A 23,065-nucleotide genomic window follows, 5' to 3' on the forward strand; every position below is an offset into this window, starting at 1 on the left:
ATTCAAACAGGAGGCTGGGTTAAAACCTTCCTTGCTTTTAAATTCTAAATCCTCCTGTTCTAATAGACACATCTCATATTGTAACAACCGAGAGCTGGTCATCCACTTAGAGGCTCTCTCAGTTAACAAAGCTTTAATCTGGTGTGAAACTTTAACAATCAGGTAACCCCCCCTTGTCAGCTTTCGAGCCCTAGCCACCATCAGAGCTGTGGCTGCACAGTTTTGCAAACAATGGGGCCAGCCTCTGGCTACCAGGTCTAACATTTTAGGAAAATAGTCAACAGGTCTCTGTGTTCTCCCATGCTCTTGAACTAAAATTTCTTTTGCATGACTTCTCCTCCTGTTCTCTTGATAACAGCAAATCATCCACATACTGCAACAACTTAACTTCTGAGAGTGGAGCAAACTCTCTTAACATTTTTCTTTTGTGAAGTTTGCTTAAACAAAACAGGTGACTTTGTATAAACATGATTTAGTTCAGCAGCAAGTAATGCTACTGCTTCAAGCTAATTACATTACATTTCTCTATTTTTTAGTAACTAACTACTCTCCATCTCAATTTTTTGCATCAAGTCCATCCTAGGTGTATGGAGGTGACTAACAAATTAACTTCTATTAAGGAAACTTTAATATTTATAACATTTTATAACCTTTAACATTTAAAACTTTTATTAAGGAAAGAAACAAGATACTTTCCTTTAAAGTTTTCCCATAACTTCCACAGAGGAAGTGCATGACAAATACCCAGGCCTTCCATAGGACACTATTTTCACAAGGTTGTAGCTACAGAATTTGCTTTAAGGCTACAACAAACTACAGAGTGGTGGGCGTGTTCCCCACAAGGTATGACTTGCAGCATTGGCTTTATAACTGAAATTTGCCAATTCTGGCTTTTTACAACAAAACATACAAAAAGCAGAGGGGTGTGGTCCCCTCCAAACTGGAGCCATTCCGCACAAAACTTCATGTAGACAAATTAATTAAATCTTCAAATTAATTTACTACAATTTTTACAATTCTTTCAGAGAAAGATGTGTTCAAACTTCTGAGCACACAGAAGAAACCACAATTCTCACAACTCTTTTGAACGATCAAAAAAATTCTTTAGACAATTTTCCCCCTCGGGGATAAAAATTAAGGTGAATCGAGAGGTCTTTGTTTTTACTAAGACACACACCTCTCCTCGATCCAGACTCACTTTAAAAGTTGACAACGGCTCTAGGTTGGTGGATATAATGAGAGCCTTTGACACTCTTAACAATCCATTTATCTTATCTTCTGGACTTTCTCGACAATCCAGCTGTTTTTGGCTTTTTTGCAGACATTGCCGTTTTCAGTGTCTTACGCCCTGAAGACAGCACACTGATCCTTTCCCAACCGCTGTTTGGCTTGGGTCTCCCCTGCTGGGGAGAGAAAGCTTCTGCTACTTCCTTGTGCCTGATCCCGTCCTCTCTGTCCCGGGGGACCCCTTGGACCTTGCGGTTTTTCCCTCTTTGGCCTGAAAAAGGCCATCACCTTCGCCTTTCCTCCTTGTGCTCACTCTATTTACCACACACCAAATACCAGAGCCAGTTCCTGTCCTGCCACATTGTCCAAACAGCTCCTCCCCACTCCAGTGTTCCCGGTGGGCACGGCCGGCAGCACCACAGGCGGCCAGGGCGTCCCGCAGCCTCAAAGGGCCGGCAGCTGCTGCTGCCCCTGCCCGGGGCCGGTGGGGTCAGGCACTGCCCAGTGCTGAGTCCCAGCAGCCTCACAGGCCCCCAGCCAGTGCTCCTGGTCCTGCAACTCCACTCCTGGTTCCTGCTTCAACCACATCTCTCCACACTCTTCATTAACCAATTCTGTTCCAGCACACTAACACAATCCATCCATCTCCTGCTGCCCGTACAAACCACATTAATCCACATTCTCTTTCAATCCATCTTTTCCAGCTCTCCTCTAGACACCTTCACAGAACTCAACACAAATGAATTCTGTTTTCTAAGGTGGCCATATAAGTCCATTTGGCAACTTATACTCTGGCCATACATAATAACAATATTTCACCATCATCTCTATAGTTACTTCTGTGTGAATGCATAATCTGTCCCAAGATCTCAGCATTCTCCCCAAGGGACTCTCCGGGGGTATTGTGGGATCGTCATCCCTTTTGCCGAGACCCCTTCCCGGCTGTACCCTTGCAACCCTCCATGGGTGCCCTGTTTAGCCTGTGCTACCCTCCATGGGTGCCTTCCCAGGCTTGCCTGTGCTACCCTCCCTGGGTGCCCTCCCAGGCTTGCTCCCCGAAGATCCCATTTTACTCACCGGTGAGATTTTCAGTGGTCCTTCCCTGTGGACTCTTCACGGACCCCCCTGGTCCGCCACTCGTCTGTCTCCTGGACAGTCTCGGGAACCCAATCGATCGCCCGGTGCTGGCCGCCACCAAGGGGAGCTGATCACCGAAACTGGGTGAGGCGCGCCTTCAGCTCCACTCGCTGCCTGCCGCTCCGGACGGTGGAAATATCCCGGACGAGCCCCCAAACATTGTCAGGAAAATTAAATCCACAAACACCAGAGGTTTATGTCCAAAAAGGAGACAGAGGAGTCCTTTTTCTTTATTCGAATAAAGGGAGAGGCCATGGGGCATTCCCCTGGGGTCTCTCAAATTTTTGGAGGGCGCAGCCTCCTTTTTATCCTAATTCCCGGCCGCTTGTCCCTTCTCTCTTTCCCCATAGGCTGAGGTACTTGAGAGGTACAGGCTTCCCGGAACGCCTGATACCGGCGGTGATACCTTTCCCCCCCCCCCCCCCCCCCATGCATAATCTCTTCTTAACTTTTATAGAATTCATAGTGTTCTTTTAGTGCCCCTTTGATCTTCTGCTGGAATCCATCCCATTGTTTCTGTCGTCTCTCACTGATAGTACACCTTATCAACTGACCCACAGCTTGTTTGTAAAGACAAACCTATCATTCCTCTCAGGCGTGAGCTCCCAGGGTTTGTCTGGGTTTTCAGTCTAGAGCAGGTTTGAACAGATCTAAGAAAAAGGGAAAAGAGCCAGTCTGGGGAACTTCTCTGCTTCAGCTACCTAAAAAGTAACTAAAAGCAAAGGAGAGTTCTGTTTTGCTGTCTGTCTATACTGCAGACAACACAGTCCAGAAGCAGGATGCGGGGGAGTGAGTGCTCTTTCTGAACACAAACTGTGTGTGCCCTTCTTCTTCCCCCCGCTTCGCTCTCAGAGCCAGTCTTAAAGGTGCAGAACTTAATATGTAACATAAACAAATCGATTGGACATAAAATCATCATAAAGTCACCCCAGGATGACATCCCAATCAAATGCATCATTATTATCCTGAACCCTTTTGAGCCCCTCATCGGGCACCAAAAAAGGCTGCCATGGTTTAAATCCAGCCTGCATCCAAGCACCATGCAGCCACTCACTCACTGAACCACTGAGTGGGATGGAGGGACAATCAGAGGACTAAAAGTGGGAAACCTCATGGGTTGAGATAAAGAGAGTTTAATCATAGAATCATACAATGGCTTGGGTTGGAAGGGAGCTTAAAGATGATCTAGTTCCAACCCCTCTGCCATGGGCAGGGAACCTTTCACTAGATCAGTTTGCTGAGACCCCCATCCAACCCAGCCTTGAATACCTCTCTATTGATGGGGCATTGTCTTGGTTTTGGAAGACGAATGTCTGCGAGGGAGGGCAGGAGCCTCCCTTGGAATGAAAAATGTAGACCCCCTCCCTCCGAATTATTATAATTCTGAAATAAAAGGGATCCCAGGCAGAGATCTGGGAATAAGAATTACAGTTCTTTACTAGTATTTATAACAAGGCAAGCAAACATCAATAACTACAGCATTAGCAAGAAAAAAAAACCAGAAACTAAGGACCCCGTGACAGCCTTCTCAGCCGAGACGGGAAGGGATGGAGTAGAGGCTTTGCTTCACAAACCCCCTCGGGTGGGCAGTCCCGGTGCTCTTGCAGGGCTCTGAGGAAGACTTAGCTGGAACAGCAGGGATGAGCTGACATCCTGGGCTGGTGGCTGAGGTGTATCAGCAGCTCTGCAGTGGTGGCTGGCACTGCCACACATCCTGGCAGGATAAGGGGTGTGAGGCCACCAATGAAGAGGGAAGAAGGAGATGAAGAAGCAACAGCTCCGTCTGGGTGATGGCAAAATTCCCTTCTTTCTACCGCAACAGCTCTGCGCGCCCAAAGTGTTCTTCTCCAAAGCCAAAAGAAGCCCGCCAAACTGTTCCCGCCCTCCCCCCCCCTTTTCCTGCCCCCTTCTCCTCCTGGGCCCAGCCGACCTTTTTGTGTTCTTCAAGTATCCACCAAGTACCCACAGTAACTAATGGGTAAAAATTCCACAGGTAACTAAAAGAACTAAAAGAAAAAAAAGACACCTAACCCCCAACATTATCCACCCCGAATTTTTTCCCATACCAGAATGTTACATCAAATATTAAACCTTTAAATTATACACAAACACACACTACTTTAACTATATACATATGTACATGCAGATACAGATACAAGCACAGTGTCATGGGTAGTTCACCTTAAAACAAGGTCTCCTTGAGGTATGTACCAGGTCTCTCCATCCTTTTGCCTCACCCACCAAAGTGCAACCCGGTCCCTGAGCAAAGACAACCCCATGGATGGGATTGTCTTTGCTGGAGGCAGAATTAACCCAAACAGTTTTTCCCAGCATACCTCTCATATGTACTACTGGAACTTTATCTCCATCTGTTGTTCTAAAGGGCTCAGATTGGGCAGGGCCTGCTCGGTTAGTGGAACCTTGGGTGTTCACTAACCATATGGCTTTTGCTAAATTAATCTCCCAGTTCTTGAAAGTCCCCCCACCCAGTGCCTTCAAGCTGGTTTTAAGCAGGCCATTGCACCGTTCAACTTTTCCAGCAGTGGGTGCATGGTAGGGGATATGATACACCCACTCAATGCCATGTTCCCTAGCCCATCTGTTTATAAGGCTGTTCTTGAAATGAGTCCCATTGTCTGACTCAATCCTTTCAGGGGTACCATGCCTCCAAAGGACCTACTTTTCAAGTCACAGGATGGTGTTACGGGCAGTGGCATGAGGCACAGGGTAGGTTTCCAACCATCCTGTGGTGGCTTCTACCATCGTGAGCACGTAGCGCTTGCCTTGGCGAGTTTGGGGCAGTGTGATGTAGTCAATCCGCCAGGCCTCCCCATACTTATATTTGGACCAACGCCCACCATACAATAGCGGCTTCAGCCCCTTTGCCTGCTTGATCGCGGCACACGTCTCACAGTCATGAATAACCTGAGAAATGCTGTCCATGGTTAGATCCACCCCTCGGTCTTGTGCCCACTTATAGGTGGCATCTCTACCCTGATGACCTGAGGCATCATGGGCCCATTGAGCTAAGAACAACTCTCCCTTGTGTTGCCAATCTAAGTCTACCTTTGACACTTGTATCTTTGCAGCCTGATCCACCTGCTCATTGTTTCGGTGCTCTTCATTAGCCCGACTCTTGGGGACATGGGCATCTACATGATGGACTTTCACAGACAGTTTCTCTACCCTGGTAGCAATGTCTTTCCACTCATCAGCAGCCCAGATTGGCTTTCCCCCACACTGACAATTAGCTCTTTTCCACCTTTCCAGCCATCCCCTTCAGAGCATTGGCTACCATCCATGAATCAGTGTAGAGGTAGAGCTTTGGCCACTTCTCTCTTTCAGCAATATCCAGGGCCAGTTGAACAGCTTTGAGTTCAGCAAGTTGACTTGATCCACCCTCTCCTTCAGTAGCTTCTGCGACCTGTCATGTGGGGCTCTATACGGCTGCTTTCCACTTCCGGTTCATCCCTACGATGCGACAGGAACCATCAGTGAACAGAGCATAGCATGTTTCTTCTGCTGGCAGTTGGTTGTACGGTGGAGCTTCTTCAGCCCGTGTCACTTGTTCTTGCTCTTCTTCATCAGTGAGACCAAAGTTTTCACCTTCCGGCCAGTTTGTAATTATCGCCAAAATCCCAGGGCAATTTGGGTTTCCAATACGGGCGCGCTGCGTGATGAGGGCAATCCACTTGCTCCATGTAGCATGTGGGTAGCAGGAACCTCTGCTTTGAACATCCACCCCAGCACTGGTAGTCAGGGTGCCAGGAGGAGTTGTGCTTCTGTGCCAATCACCTCTGAGGCATCTTGAACTCCTTCATAGGCAGCTAAAAATTTCCTTCTCTGTGGGAGTGTAGTTGGCTTCGGACCCTCTGTAGCTTCGGCTCCAGAATCCCAGTGGTCGACCCTGAGTCTCACCAAGCACCTTCTGCCAAAGACTCCGGGACAAGCCATTGTTGAGTAGTGCACGTTCTTCATATCTGGTCCTGTTCTGACTGGGCCAAGGGCTACTGCATGAGCAATCTCCTGTTTGATTTGGGCAAAGGCTTGTTGCTGTTCAGGGCCCCAGTGGAAATCATTCTTTTTTCAGGTAGAGAGGGCTCACGATCTGGCTGTACTCAGGAATGTGCATCCTCCAAAAACCTATGGTGCCTTGGAAAGCTTGCATTTCCTTCTTGCTGGTCGGTGGAGACATTGCAGTGATCTTATTGATGACCTCAGTGGGAATCTGATGCCGTCCGTCTTGCCACTTGTTGTGGTTTTAAAGCAGTTTAATAACTTTCAATAAACTTTCTTTATTCCTTTTAAGTTTTATGCCTGCTTTGCTCTTGTTTTAATCCATATCTCACAGCAAGAAATAAATAATTCCTTTTTCCCCTTTTTGTTAATTACTGGTTCAAAAACCACGACAAACAGAAAAATATTTCAGCTTATAAAGCATCTCCTTATTCTCTACCTTTTCTGAAGCTTCTTTTCTTTACTGTCTCTGATAGTTTATAAAGTCTCTTTACATGTTGATTACTCTCTTTTTCTCTCTCTGGATAAAAGGATTAATCTGCAAGTCTCATCTAGGTAATGAAAAGGTTAAAATCTTGCACAGGCTTTCTGTGACCTCTGCTGGAGGAGCAGCTGGAGTTGTCTGCGATGGAATTTTCTTCATGGCTGCTGTGGAGAGTGTGGTCCCTGTCTCAGCACGCCGCAGGTCAAGAGCTTTTTTTTTCCTTTCTTGGTAGTCTCTGGTGAATTCAGTCACAGAAAAAAAAAGCCTGCAGCCGATCCAGGGACCGGCCTGGCCCGGCCAGAGCCCGGAGCAAGCCCCGCAGGCCCCATCTCCCAGCCGGGAGCCTCTGGGCCCAGCCCAGCTCCTGCCCGGGCCGCATGGCCCAGGCAGGGAACAGGAGGCCAGCTGGAGCTCTGTTACCTTTCACAGCCAGAAAACAAAGAGAACAAGAGTGCTCTGACTTTGCATCTTAAGGAGGTGTTCACAGGTTGACTTAACTTTTTAATGGTCAAAACTGCTGTCAATTCTTAGAAATGACTGATAATTGGTCAGGAGGAAAGACTCCCATCAGCCACCAGCAGCTTCAATTTCCTTAGCTCCCAAAGCTATCTTAAAGGTAAAGCCACCCCATGACACCACTTTACCCCCAGGAACTGGATCTCTCGAGCAGGTCCTTTGACTTTGCTCTTCTTGATGGCGAAGCCGGCTTTTAGCAGAATCTGGATGATCTTTTCTCCTTTCTCAAATACTTCCACTGCCGTGTTCCCCCACACAATGATGTCATCAATGTACTGCAGATGTTCTGGAGTCTCACCCTTTTCCAGGGCAGCCTGGATCAGTCCATGGCAGATGGTGGGGCTGTGCTTCCACCCCTGGGGCAGTCGGTTGCAAGTGTACTGCACTTCCCTCCACGTGAAGGCAAACTGAGGCCTACATTCTGCTGCCAGGGGAATGGAGAAAAATGCATTAGCAATGTCAATAGTGGCATACCACTTCGCTGCCTTGGACTCCAGCTCGTACTGGAGCTCAGGCATGTCGGGCACAGCAGCACTCAGCAGTGGAGTCACTTCTTTCAAGCCACGATAGTCCCCAGTCAATCTCCATTCTCTGTCAGACTTGCGCACAGGCCAGATGGGGCTGTTGAAGGGTGAGTGGGTTTTGCTGACCACCCCTTGGCTCTCCAGTTCTCGGATCATCTTGTGGATGGGGATCACAGCATCTCGATTTGTCCTATACTGCCGGCGGTGCACCGTTGAGGTGGCAATCGGTACTCACTGTTCTTCCACTTTCAGGAGTCCTACTGCAGATGGGTTCTCTGATAGTCCAGGCAAGGTGTTCAATTGCTTAATGTCCTCTGCCTCCGCAGCAGCTATTCCAAAAGCCCACCTGAGTCCCTTTGGGTCTTTGTAATAGCCATTTCGAAGGAAGTCTATGCCCAGAATACACGGGGCCTCTGGGCCAGTCACAATGGGATGTTTCTGCCACTCTTTCCCAGTCCGGTTCACCTCAGCTTCCAACAGAGTCAATTGCTGCCATCCCCCCATCACCCCAGCAATGGAAACAGGTTCTGCCCCCACATGTCCTGATGGCATTAGGGTACACTGTGCACCAGTATCAACTAAAGCTTCGTATTTTTGTGGCTCTGATGTGCCAGGCCATCGGATCCACACACCGTCCAAAAGACCCAGTTTTCCCGTGCCTCTTCCTGGCTAGAGGCAGGGCCCCTCTAGCACTGGTCATCCTCTCCTCCCTGGGCATACATGCTAGAGGTTCCTTCAAGGGGATCATCCTCTTTTCTGTAATATCTGGCAGTTTGGTCACGGGAGGTTGAGGCTACCTTCACTTTAGTGGAACCTTTCTGGTTAATGGTTCCCTCCCTGAGTTGACGCACTCGTGCTGCCGGGACAGAAGTGGGTTTCCCATCCCACTTTCCCATGTCTTCCCCATGGTCACATAGAAAGAACCACAGCTCAGTTCGTGAGGTGTACCCTCTCTCTCTAGCTGGGGGACACTGGGCTTGGAGTTTGGGGCTTGTGACTCACACTGGTGCTATATGGGAACTGCTTTTCCTCATCTCGTCCTTCATTTCCCTCATCTCCTCTTTGAGTTTCTTAATCACAGAAGAGACTTGAGCCTGCAGCGGGCCATGGACCGTACTCTTGTAATTTCTAAGCTTGGTGGCAACAGAACCCACCGTCTCTCGGCTGTTATCAGTGTTAATCAGTACAATATAGGTGGTGTATTCATGTGGCCCTAGATTTGCCAGACTCCACAACATCTGCCCAGTGCACCTGACTTTGTCAGGGTCATTATCATGCTGTCCACCCCTCCCAAAAAGGACCTCTAATATCTCCACTTCTCTCAGCTGTTGGATCCCTTCCTCAATGGTTTTCCAGTCCCTTCTATGATAGTGCTCTTCCATTCTCTCTCTGTGGACAAACCTCTCTCTTACACTCATCAAAAGCCGCTCCCAGAGGGAAAGGGGCCCTTGCTCCCTGACGAATACCTGATTCACACCTGAGTCCTGGGTCAAGGGTCCCACATTCCTTGCCTCACCACCATCCAGTTGCACGCCTGTACCCATAAGGTCCCAGACCCGAAGTAACCAGGTTGTATAAGCCTCACGCCCCCGCCTCGCAATGTCTTTTTGCAAATTACAGAGACAGTCATATGTCAGGGACTCTGTAATGATTTCAACTTCTGGCTCCCCTGCTGGTTGTGAAGGCCCTCCTTTCTTATCCTTATCAACAGGGTGCTGTGATTTCATCTTAGACTTCCTCGTTTCCACAGGGGCAACTGCTGCTGGCTGTGACTGCCCTTGTGGTTCATCTGGAACCTGGAGAGTTGTAACGTCTGTGGGTTCCACTGCTGCACCATCAGACTCTCCCTCTTCAAGGAACAGGGAGGGTTTCCCAGCAGCTGAGGAAATGCAGTCTAGCTTCTGGCCCATCTCACACATCTCCCTCACCAGAACCCCCACCCACTCTGGGTGGTTCATTTCTGAGGTGGGCTGTGGGGCAGGGGCAGGCTCTGGGGCAGCACCCCTAGTCTTTGGGGCTGTGTCAGGTTCTGGGGCAGCATCCCTAGTCTCTGGGGTAGGTGTCAGGGTGCTTATCCCAGTCAATTTCCCTTTATCTCTGAATGTTATGTAGAACAGGCACATCAGCAACACCAGCCACTGTATGATGTCCTTAGCATTCAGAGAAGATTTTAACCCTTCAAAATCTGGTGGGGTAGGCCCAAGGAACTGGGTGAAAGGTTGGGAGAAAATTTCCCCAGCTGTCATTTTCTCCCAGTAGGTACCATTATTAAAGCAACCCCAAAACCATCCAGTTAGTGTGTGATAGCTCTGAATCCATGAGCCCGCTCTCCAGAGGAAGTTAGACATCCATGAATTCCTCACCTTATCAACCCACAAAACAAACTGGATAATAGCCACAGTAGCCTTAGTTATAGGACCCATATTTAGGTAAGTTGCAGCAAATGGGAGAAATATAGCTGTGACCACATGCCACCCAAACCTGGGTAAGCTAAACAACATGGTTCTACCTAACAAGGTTTCTAAATCCAGCACACAAAAGTTAGGTTATTTAAGAACTGTTATTCCTTTTTTGCCCTTTTTCTCTCAGTGCCCTCAGGCCCCACCATTGGGCACCAAAATCTGTCTCAGTTTTGGAAGACAGGTGTCTGCTAGGGAGGTCAGGAGCCTCCCTTGGAATGAAAAATGTAGACCCACTCCCTCCGAATTATTATAATTTTGAGATAAAAGGGATCCCAGGCAGAGATTTGGGGATAGGAATAACAGTTCTTTACTAGTATTTATAACAAGGCCAGCAAACAACAATAACTACAGCGTTAGCAAGAAAACAGAACCAGGGACCCCGTGACAGCCTTCTCAGCCGAGACGGGAAGGGATGGAGTAGAGGCTGTACTTCACAAACCCCCTTGGGTGGGCAGTCCCGGTGCTCTTGCAGGGCTCTGAGGAAGACTTAGCTGGAACAGCAGGGATGAGCTGACATCCTGGGCTGGTGGCTGAGGTGTATCAGCAGCTCCACGGTGGTGGCTGGCACTGCCACACATCCTGGCAGGATAAGGGGTGTGAGGCCACCAACGAAGAGGGAAGAAGGAGATGAAGAAGCAGCAGCTCCGTTTGGGTGATGGCAAAATTCCCTTCTCCCCACCACAACAGCTCTGCACGCCCAAAGTGTCCTTCTCCAAAGCCAAAAGAAGCCCACCAAACTGTCCCCGTCCTCCCCTTTTCCTGCCCCCTTCCCCCCTCTGGGCCCCGGCCGAAATCTTTGTGTTTTTCAAGTATCCACCAAGTACCCACAGTTAGGTTTTCCCCACAACTAATGGGTAAAAATTCCACAGGTAACTAAAAGAACTAAAAGAAGGACACCTAACCCCCAACAGGCATCCACAATTTCTCTGGACAACCTGTACCAGTGCCTCACCACTCTCATAGTAAAGTTTTTCTTCTCAACATCTAATATAAGCATACTCTCTCAGTTTGAAGCCATTCCCCCTTGTCCTATCACCACATACCCTTGGAAAAAGTTTCTCTCCATCTTTCTTGTAGGCCCCCTTCAGGTACTGGAAGTCCACAATTAGGTCACCCTAAAGCCTTCTCTTTTCCAGGCTGAACAATCCTAATTCTCTCAGCCTTTCCTCATAGTGGAGGTGCTCCATCCCTCTAATCATCTTGGTGGACTTCTCTGGACTTGCTCCAACATCTCAACGTTCTTCCTGTGCTAAGGACCTCAGGGCTGGATGCAACACTTCAGGTAGGGTTTCACCAGAGTAGAAGGGCAGAATCCCCTCCCTCGCCCTGCTGGCCACAGTGCTTTGGATGCAGCCCATGACATGATTGGCTTTCTGGGCTGTGAACACACACATTGACAGCTGATGTCCATCCTCTCATCCACCAGCACCCCTAAGTCCTTCTCAGCAGGACTGCTCTCTATCTGTTCATCCCCCAGCCGGGATTAATACCAGGAGTTGCCTCAACTCAGGTGCAGCACTTTGCACTTGTTCTTATTAAACCTCATGAGATTCCCATGGACCCACTCCTCAACCTTGTCCATGTCCCTCTGGATGGCATCCCAACCTTCAGGTGTGTTAACCACACCACTCAGCTTGGTGTCATCTGCAAATTTGCTGAGGGTGCACTCGATCCCTTTGTCTATGGCATTAATGAAAATATTAAATAGCACTGGTCCTAATACAGACTCCTGAGGGACACCACTTGTCACTGATCTCCATCTGAACTCTGAGCCACTGACCACTGCCCTCTGGATGTGACTGTCAAACCACATTCTTATCCTTTTAACAGTTCACCTATCCAATCCATCTCTCTCCAATTTAGAGAGAAGGATGTTGTAGGGGACCATGTCAAAGGCTTTACAGAAATCCAGATAAATTACATCTGTAGCCCTTCCCTTGTCCACTGATGGAGTCACTCCATCATAGAAGGCCACTAGGTTGGTCAGGCAGGACTTGCCCTTGGTGAAGCTGTTCTGGCTATCTCAGATCATCTCCTGTCCTCCATGTGCCTCAGCAGAGCTTCCCAGAGGATCTGCTCCATGATCTCAGGCACAGAGGTGAGTCTGACAGGTCCCTAGTTCCCAGGGTCCTCCTTTCTGCTCTTTTTAAAGATGGGGACAATGTTTCCCTTTTTCCAGTCACCTGGGACTTCACCTAATTGCCATGACTTTTTGAATATCATGGAGAGTGTCCTGGAAACTTCATCAGCCAATGACTATGGGATGCATCTTATCTGGTCCCATAGACTTATGTACATTCAAGTACCTCAGGTAGCCATGAACCTGATCCTCTCTTAGAGTGGGAGGGACTTTGCTCCCCCAGTCCCCATTCTGCTGTCCATCCACTCTAGAGGTGTGGGGAGAGAGGTTGCCATAAAAGACTGAGGCAACAAAGTTAAGCACCTCAGCCTTCTCATCCATTGTTATGAGTTTTCCAGCACTGTTTATCAGGGGTTACACCTTTGACCTTCCTTTTCTGATTAATGCCTATAGCAGCCCCCCACTATAATGTGACCTGTCCCTGCCCTCCCTTTAATCCTGACCCCTAAGCTCCTAGTCAGGTCCTCATCCCTTCCCAGGGGAATTTCCATTCACTCCAGCTGCTCATTGACATAGTCTGATTAATGTACCAGTAGAAGCCCTTCTTGTTATTCTTTGTGTCCCTTTCCAGGTTTGGTTCCAGCTTTGCCTTGGCCTTCCTTACCCCATCCCTACACAACCAAACTTTATACTCTTTCCAGGTTACTTGTCCTTGTTTCCACTGTCTGTGAATTTACTTCTTTCCTTTGGTTTTACCAGCAGGTCCCTACTCAGCCATGCCAGTCTCTTGCCTTCATTGTCTGATTTCTTGTTCCTGGGGATTGCTGGCTCTTGTGCTTTATGGTAAATCAAAAGTCATGAATGCAAATAAAGCACATCAAGGAATTAATTCATTTTTCCCATCAGCTTTATATCCTAAGCATGATGTCATATGGTATGGAATATCCCTTTGATCAGTTGGGGTCAGATGTCCCACCTATGTTCCCTCCCAGTTTAACTGTATCCCAGCCAAAATCAGTGCAGTGATACAGCTGGGCCTTGCAAAATTAAGGCGGAAAACAAAGGTTCTGTCATAAACACATCTGAGAAAAATTGCATTGCCTGATCATTACAAATTCTCAAATCATAATCATGAGAACCTACTTAAACTACATGAGAAAATATGTACCTTATAAAACTGAGTTAGAGCTCTTTTTTTTTTCTCAAAAGAAATCAGAAGTGATATTTGCCACAGGTTGCTATTGCCAACACAACTGGTGCCTAGTCAAAAGTCTTATGAATCCTGTGGTTTACATGTTGTATTACTGAATGACACATTTATCCAGACTTGGTATAACTCAATATAAAAGTGGGGTGCCAGATAAGACTGTGGCTTAGTTGTGGATGTGGCTATTTTACTATATGCAGATAGAACTAAGTTGATCTTAAGAACAATATATATTAGTATAGATGAAGTGGTACAACTTCCCTGATGTGAATTTCTCACTACTGGTATGATTTCATATCAGGATAAAATGTTTAACCTTTGTAAATGATTTCTATGGTGCTGTTCCTTAGAAAACATTGAAGAGCATAACATTATGCAAATAGCAGATCATGTATCACCTACTAAGGACTAATTCTCAGTTTTATTTAATGAAACTCCTTTCACTGTCCCTCAGGACCTTAGCTCTAGCAGAACTCAATGTATTCTTTAGCATTTCTATATTATTTTACTACTCTATAGTAAACTAATGCTGATGATTAAATTCCTATTTAAATTATTTATTTCTGTCTGCCACAGGGAAATACAGGCAGGAATGGTCAGAATTTGTAATGCTGAGCTGTGTGTAGTGTGTGTGTTTTCCAAAACCTTGGTAATTTGTATTGTATCTTACTAGTGTTAGAATAGATCATTCAGTGTTTGAATTCCTTGACATACCGTACTGGCAACTTAATGTGTGATTTCTCCCTCACATTTTCACTTGTAAGGTGGCACTGGAGGCATTCATATGTCTATTTGTTTTAATTTAGTTTGGTTCTAATCAACAAAACATAAAGGGAGCAAAAAAATCTGGTGTTTCAAGCCCTTGGATATAATGTGGAAAATTGTGTATTTTGCATCATCCATCAGGTGATGACAGTTTGTCACACTGTTCCACTGAATTTGATGAATTTTCTTCAGGACGTAAAATGCTGCACAGTGTGATGTTGAACAGTGTGTACATAATGTGTGTGTGTGTGTAAACTAAAAAAACTGTGTCATATGCCATTTTGTTCACATTATTTTTCTTTTTTTTGACATAGGAAAAGAAATCTAAGATATATATTGAGGGGGGAAAAAAAGATGGATTCACAAGATTGTGTCCCACCAAATTCAAAGCAAGATATGAGCCATCACATAAAGAGTAACTCTGGTAAACATTATCTTTGTGGCTATTGTGCAGCCTTCACCAATATAATAGTCACCTTTCCCATCCAGAAGGTCCTCTTTCGACAACAGTTGTATGGCTTGAAAATAAAGGACGCAGTACATCAACTGCAGAAAGATGGAATTCGAAATCTCTATCGTGGAATTCTTCCTCCATTAATGCAAAAAACAACTACTCTGGCTCTAATGTTTGGCTTGTATGAAGATTTCTCCTCCTTGCTACATAGTCACACAAGTGCACCTGAACTTCTAACTTGCAGCATGGCAGCAGTGCTTGCAGGGACCACAGAAGCCCTTCTTACACCTTTTGAACGAGTCCAGAATTTGCTTCAAGACTACAAACACCATGACAAATTTACAAACACTTACCAGGCTTTCAAGGTACTAAAAGTCTATGGGATTAGAGAATATTATCGGGGTTTGGTGCCTATTCTGCTCCGGAATGGAAGCAGTAATATCTTCTTCTTTGGCCTACGAGGACCTATCAAACAATGTCTGCCTGAAGCAACTTCTTATAGCACTCACTTGGTCAATGACTTTATCTGTGGTGGGCTGTTGGGTGCCATGCTGGGATCCTTGTTTTTCCCAATGAATGTTGTAAAAACTCGCATGCAATCTCAAATTGGTGGTGAATTTCAGTCTTTTTCAAAAGTTTTTGTGACAATATGGCTAGAACGTGATAAAAAATTGATGCATCTTTTCAGAGGAGTCCATCTGAATTGCCATCGTTCTGTCCTGTCCTGGGGCATAATCAATGCAACATATGAATTCCTGCTAAAGCTATTATGAGAAATGTTACCTTCCTTTGAAACATCTCTATTCACTTGGGTATTTGTACATTTTAGGTCACTTTGTCTCTGGAAATAGGTTAATTTATGAAACTTTTTGTAAATAACATGGAGTACCATGAAACTTGGAGAGAATTCAAAGCAGCCATTACATCTCAGTAGGGAGACGGATGATTTTTTAGTGGCTGCTTAGTGTGGAATGTAATTAGTCTTATTAACAACCTTGAATATTTATGGGGTAAATGGCAATATATCTAATTCTTGATGCAATTCAATATACTTCTAAACAAGTTAAAGTATTTATATGCTGGTGGATAAATTTACCCATAGTGGAATAACTGGACAAATGCAAAGTAAAAAAATATCTGTATATTGGTCTAGTGGTTTATTCTATAATTTCCAACATTTTCCAATACTCACAATAATCAAATTTTATGTTGTACATTGTATAATTTGAAAGTAAAGAGGGAGCCAATGAAAGGTAATTATCTTGTTTGAAACACTACAGAGGGTTAAAAACTAAGCTTCCAAATGTCTTGGAGCTCTAAATTATCTTTGGAGTGTTATAAATACATATTATAATATTGGCTTTTCGCAAGTATTAGGATGAATGCTACATGTATAATATTAAAATGGCTTTGCTGTAATAGTCGATATAGTATGTTTGAACTGTCTGCTTAGTTAGGATAACCTCCAGTGAACAGATGATGGGGACCCTGCTGATTATCAACACTCACCTTCTGTGGAAAGAAGGAGCCAAGGCCCAAATTAAAAGGTGATAAGGATTAAAATCACAAGCCAAGAAACACGCATGCTCTAAAAAGGTGGACCCATGGAGTGGCCATGCTAAAAAGTTGCTGGAAAATGTAAACTAGTTAATAGAAAAGTTTGAATATGCATAAAGTCTATGAATATGCATCAAGTTGATGCAATAGAAATGGTATATAAAAGGGTGTTTCCAAAACACCAGGTGTGGTCTTGGCAGAGAGCCAAGCATCCGGCCATTTTAACCCTTTGTTTTATTGTCTTTGTCTCCTATTGTCTTTTTTTTAATTAAACATTTAAAAATTTACCAGGAAAGTGAATGTTGTTTTTCACAGGAGTTTAAACAGAAGCTACCAATTTTTTATTAGGATGACTTTCTTTCTGAACCTCAAGTTTTAAACTGAGACTACACAAACTATTTTGTTAACCATTTTACCACTCAGCTTTAACATGAGCATCATCTCATTCATCAATAGCTACTGAATATTTAACTTCAGTGTAAATTGACCAAGTGCAAAGTGGGATTGTGTCTATGTATGAGTGTGCCTTGAAATGGAAAGGTGGAAGGAGCGTGACAGGAATTTTATCTCAAGCTTTAAAGGTGTTACTTGTTGAAAGTCCTATTTGCAAATTTGGTATACTTAAGTTTTTTGCTTTTGTATTGCTTTGTTTCTGTTGCAAACAAAAAACTGATCTCACTCTGTAATGCTCAAACAGTAATACATCTTCCTTTGATTAGAAAACTACTTGATTTACAGCTCTTTTTCTTTTGCAAACTATATTTTTTTAATTTGTACTGTGACAGAATTTTATATTAGCACTGACAAAGTGAGATTTCTGGATATAAGCATTTAAGGCCTTAAAGGGAAAGCAAGCATAACTACCAAACACGTGTCTTAATTCTTTCTTAATTCTTTTTTTTTTTCCTTTATTTGGGGGTGTGTTATTCATGAAAGTTTATGAAGTATTCTTTGTTTTGAAATTGGGAGCAGGAGAAGGTTCAGAAACTATTTTTAGTTATTCTTTTCCTATGCTTTAGGCCTTGTGTAACTATCAGTGGTAATACAGTAAAACAATAAAAGGAATTCTGTGGCTAATAACTTAGACTTCAAGCATTTCTAATTTGGTTATCAGATAACTGTTGCCGCCCATATTGCTTGGTTTTATTAAGTTCAGAGGTGGTTTACCCCAGTTGCTCCCCGGTCATAAAGAATGGTTTGTCCCCAGGTGCCCATCATGGTAAACCCTTCCCATTTTTCCAGATTGTTCCCCATCCATCACCCTAATCCTGCCCCTAAGCCCTGTCAATCTATGTGAACCCCCACCTTTTGTTCCAGTTCTTTCCCTGCCTATCATCCCTTCCTCGACGCCCTATTGATTGTACAGTTGCTTTCCCCCCCCCGGGTCCCTACCATTGGTCCTGCATATTGTAATCCCCACCCATAACCCCTCCGTGGCTGTTGTCCCATTGGTCACCATACGAGCCGCCCACGGTCCTTAAAACCTGGCGCATGGGGGTGCCCAGGGTCTCGGCTCAGACCTCTCCCCTGTGATCCCAGCCCTGCACCTGTTGGAATAAACTTGTTCCTGGGAAATCGGAGGAGCCTGAGCACTCTTTCTCCCTTCGCCGCATCCCGTGTCGCCCTGTAAGCCTCAACGCCAGAGCGCAGAGGAGCTCTGGAGGTTCCAGGTTGAGCCTCGCAGTGCTTGCCTGGTTCCCCACTCCTGCCGCTGACATCGGCCACAGCTAGCCGAGGCAAAAGAGGCCGATTCGGGCAGCGACAGATGACGCTCAACGCGGGGCCTCTCGTGAGGCGTGGAGACCCCCGGAGAAGTCGGTGAATCTACGCACTTGTGTGGATTTTACAAAAGACTGTGAGCGGCAGCTACCCCGGTAGAGCAGACTCATTTTTGTCGAGTGCTGCTCCCGGGGATCGAGGTGGCAACCGTCGACGTGCCGACGATCGCCTCGGGGTTTGTGGACGTCTCCTGCAGCACCGGTCCGGAATTGGGTGAGTAGCCCCACGTGGGGGACGAGGGGGTGTGCAAGTGTGTGCAGCTCCCCCTGCTGTGTGTTGGTGTGCAGCTCCCCCTGCTGTGTGTTGAGAATCCCTCGGGGAGGGAGTGTGGGGTAGCCCGGTTCAGACCCGTACTTTGTTACGTGTGCCTTTAGCTGCAGGGGGTGGTGGGAACTGCTGTACTGGGGTTAGAAAGATGGGCGCACGTCTGTCAGCACAGCAAAAAAGAGTTTTCTACCAAGTTGTGGGTACCCTTGAAGGAGAGAGTAGACGGTTTTCTCGTGGGAGGGTGAAACAGTTTGTGAGATGGCTGTTCCTGCATTTCCCCAACTTCACCCCAGACAGAGCAAACACCGTAGAGTTTTGGAATGAAGTCGGAATAAAGTTAACAGAGTTAGTGAATGAAGGAGATACATCGGCTGACAAATTTGTAACATTGTTTATCTTAATTCAGTCTGCCGTAATAAAAGAAAAAAAAATTATGCAGGAGCAAACGCCACAAACTGCCCCAGTTTCCCCAGTTTTCCCATCCCCATGTTCCTCTCCCCCTGATCCCGAGTTGAGGGAGACCTGTGGAGCGACCTGCAGGGCAAATTGTCCTGTTCAGGGTTCCCCCAAGGGTAACAGGATCCCTGGCTCCCCACGTCTCTCCCAGAACCCCTGCCCTGGTAGCCCTGGCCAAGTTACCAGAGCACTTTTCCATTCCCCCGTCTCCCCAGTTACAAACCCTCAGCTAAACATTTCCCAGGTTGCAAGTCCCCAGTTTTCACCCTCAGATCCCCGTGCCTCAGTTTCCCCCAGTTTCCAATGTTCCCCTGTGTTCCCCTACCCCTCTCCTAACCCTCAAGAGGGCTCCCGGAGGGCACAAAATGGCGGGGACCACATGGCTGGGACCTTCCCTCGTGCCTCTTCTCCCCATAATCCCTTTCAGACCCCCAAGAACAACCCTTTTCTCCCTGACTCCACCCTTTCTCCCTACCCTAACTCCACCCAGTTCCCCTCGAAAACCTCCTCCTCCTCAGGGGCGGGCCCCTCTGAAGTCATGCACCTAAACCCCGCCTTTTCTGATCGCCGCTCCTCCCCCTTGCCCTCCTCCTCAGTCGGTCCTCCAGTCCCGCCCCCTCCGGCTCCTGGTTCCCACGCCTTTTCTTCCGGTTCCCACGGTCCCACACCCGGTTCCCATGCTTTGGGAGCTGGAGGTGGTAAGCCTGGAAGCCAGAACCCGGAACAGGTAGAAATCCCCCTTGCCGCACCGGTGACTTTTAGTGGAAGGGGTGGGCGGTCCCGGGAATGGGAAGCCCTCTCCTTCCAGACTAAGAGAGAGCTGTGCAAGGCACAGAAGGAGTTCGGGAGGGGTAGCGAATATTTTAAAGGTCTATTAAAAGCTACCTTTTCTGCGAACGAAATGGTGCCCAGTGATCTGAAGGAGCTGTTTTCCTGCCTCCTTTCCACAGCTGACTTCAGGTTGTGGAAACAGGGGTGGAAGAGATCATTAGAGACCATCCTTCCAAGCCTCTTGCACAGTATTGATGGATGTATAGATGGAGTCCCTCTGACTTTAGATCACTTGTGCGGTGAGGGAAATTGGGACAAGCCAGAGGAGCAGGCCAGGGCATTACCCCGGCCTGTCCTGATTAAAGTCATGGAGGCCGCAGAAAAGGTTTTCAATACATTACCTGAGGAGGGACCCCAGATAAATTTAATGAGTATTTTCCAGCTCCCTAATGAACCTTTTAATAAGTTTATCAATAGATTGCAAGCCCAGGCAGAGAAGCAAGTAGAAGAGGCAAATCTACAAGAACAGCTTGTATTAGAAGTGGCAAAAGCCAATGCCAATGACATTTGTAAACAGATAATTTTCAGTTTGCCTCTCTACCCAACCCCGACACTAGACATCCTCATCGAAGCCTGCTCCAGGAAGGTGCCGATGATGGGGATGTCCAGAGCCATCCCACCGCAACAGTTGAGACGAGCGCCTACTGTAGCAGTGACGCAGTTTCCACCATCACCAGCGCGTCAACCACTGTGTTTCCGCTGCAGGCAACCTGGACATCTAGCTAGGGACTGCCCGGCAGGGCATCCTAGCCAAGGGAGCAGTGCGGGGGCGAGGGCAAACAATACAATAATAAAAAAAAACTAGGGGAGCTGCGCGAGCCTGCCCCGCGCGAAGCGATAAATGGGGCAGGTCTTGCGGGGGAGGGGGGCTTTTCACATCAGGCTTGGACACCCAACCGGACGCGACATCTAACCACCACCAAGGACATCCTCTTTCAAACCCAGCACTGGACAGTAGTTGCTGTGGATCCACTGGAGGGAGGCAAGAAAAACACTGGATGTGACTGTAAGTACATCGCCATCGGGGACACTAAACACACACCCCCAGAGATTGAGATCTCCCCGATCACCTTCCCAGAGGGTCCGGAAGATCTCCTCCTCTTAGCGCGCTGCATTCACCCACCATATTTTCTCCCGAAGGGGCACATCATAGCCCAATACATTCCTGTCCCGGAGGGAGTCCCAGTGGACGACCACGCACCAGGCGTCTACTGGACAGAAATAGTGGGTGAGGACAAACCCATCATCGATTGCAGCATCAAGCAGGGTGCGGAATCTGTCCATCTGAAGGGTCTGCTTGATACGGGGGCAGATGTGACGATCATCCCCCAGAGGAGATGGCCGTCACATTGGGAGCTGCAACCTGTGGCAGGGAAAATTCAGGGTATAGGGGGTACTCAATTAGCGCAAGTATCAAGGAGCGTAGTGCAAATTATGGGGCCGGATGGGCAATTGGCAAACCTGCGCCCATTTGTTGCGGATTTTCAGGTTCCCTTGTGGGGGAGAGACCTTATGTCACAATGGGGGGTAAAGATTGAAATCCCGAAAACCCCTCGGGATTTTTAATAGCGGCCACTGTAGAGCGCCCCTTCCAAAAACTTGATTGGACCACTGATGAAGCAATCTGGATTGATCAGTGGCCGCTTCGAAAAGACAAATTAAGGGCGCTCAACGAGCTCGTGGAGGAGCAATTATTAAAAGGTAATATTGTAGAGACTACCAGCCCTTGGAACTCCCCGGTATTTGTTATCCGGAAGCCGGGGAAAGACAAGTGGCGGCTCCTTCACGACCTTCGTGCCATCAATAAGATCATTATTGACATGGGGCCCCTCCAACCAGGAATGCCTACCCCAACGATGCTCCCCCGAAATTGGAATCTGGCCGTAATTGATATAAAAGACTGCTTCTTTCAAATTCCCTTGCACCCTGATGACGCCCCACGGTTTGCCTTCTCGGTGCCCACCCTCAACCGAGAAGCCCCAATGAGGAGATTCCACTGGCGGGTGTTGCCACAAGGCATGAAGAATTCACCCACCATCTGCCAGTGGTATGTTTCCTCATTGCTGTCTCCCGTGCGCAAAGAGATGGGGGAGGTCATCATCCATCACTATATGGATGATGTCCTAGTGTGCGCCCCCCATGACGATCTACTCACCCGATCACTTGACCGAGTGGTTAAGGCTTTAACATCTGCAGGCTTTCAACTCCAGGAGGATAAAGTTCAACGGATGCCACCCTGGAAGTATCTGGGTCTGCGGATTGCTGAGAGGACCGTTGTGCCTCAAAAATTGGCAATAAACAGCAATCTGAAAACCTTGTCAGACCTTCACTCGCTGTGTGGGACCTTAAACTGGGTCAGGCCTTGGTTGGGCCTTTCCACTGAAGACCTAGCCCCCCTCTTCACACTTTTGAAGGGGGAGAAGGAGCTGAGTTCTCCCAGGACCCTGACCCCAGAAGCGAGGAAAGCCCTGGAGAAAGTAGAAGAGGCCCTTGTTGAAAGACAGGCGCATCGGTACGAACCGACCCTGCCTTTTGAGTTTATTGTGCTCGGGAGAATGCCACACCTCAGTGGGCTGATTTTTCAGTGGGACCAGGGCTCAAAGGATCCCCTCTTAATCATAGAGTGGGTTTTCTTGAGCCATCAAAGGTCCAAAAGTGTCACCCGGCCACAGGAGCTGATGGCTCAGCTCATCGGGAGAGCTCGGGCCAGGCTTCGGGAGATGGCTGGGTGCGACTTTGCATGCATTCGGGTACCAGTCAGCTTGTCTCGGGACAAAGAGTCCCCAAATAAGCTGACAAAAGAGATGTTTAATCAGTTACTTCGGGAAAATGAGACACTCCAGATTGCTTTAGATAGTTTTGAGGGCCAGGTCTCTGTTCATGCCCCTGCCCACAAATTTTTCAATTCCAAATTCGAACCAATTCCAAAAGAAGTACGGAGCAGGAAGCCCCTCAAAGCCCTGACTGTGTTCACTGACGCATCCGGGGCATCTCACAAGTCTGTGGTGACTTGGAGAAATCCTGAGACTCAGCAGTGGGAAGCAGATGTTCAATATGTGGAGGGATCTCCACAGGTTGCTGAGTTGGATGCAGTCGTCAGGGCCTTTGAGAGGTTCTCTGAACCTTTCAATTTAGTCACTGATTCGGCCTATGTTGCAGGGGTGGTTGCCAGAGCGGAACACGCTGCCCTGAAGGAGGTCTCTAACCCAAAATTGTTCGAGTTGCTTTCTAAATTAATATATACTGTTTCCCACAGGAAGCAACCATTTTTCGTGATGCATGTGAGGTCGCACACAGATCTC

At 47.2% G+C, this 23,065-nt stretch overlaps 1 protein-coding gene across 1 annotated transcript in view; it reads left to right on the forward strand.

Moving 5' to 3' along the window:
• The window catches only part of LOC131591504 (mitochondrial nicotinamide adenine dinucleotide transporter SLC25A51-like), a 64,483-nt gene extending 46,940 nt beyond the window's left edge, over positions 1-17,543 (forward strand). The window contains exon 2 of the mRNA XM_058862293.1: positions 14,734-17,543. Within this exon, the coding sequence (XP_058718276.1) occupies positions 14,774-15,646 (873 nt within the window). The 5' untranslated portion in view covers positions 14,734-14,773 and the 3' untranslated portion in view covers positions 15,647-17,543. The remainder of the gene's footprint in view (positions 1-14,733) is intronic.
• Positions 17,544-23,065: the final 5,522 nt, after the last annotated feature.

Source organism: Poecile atricapillus, chromosome W, assembly GCF_030490865.1.
Source record: "Poecile atricapillus isolate bPoeAtr1 chromosome W, bPoeAtr1.hap1, whole genome shotgun sequence".
Lineage (NCBI taxonomy): Eukaryota > Metazoa > Chordata > Aves > Passeriformes > Paridae > Poecile > Poecile atricapillus.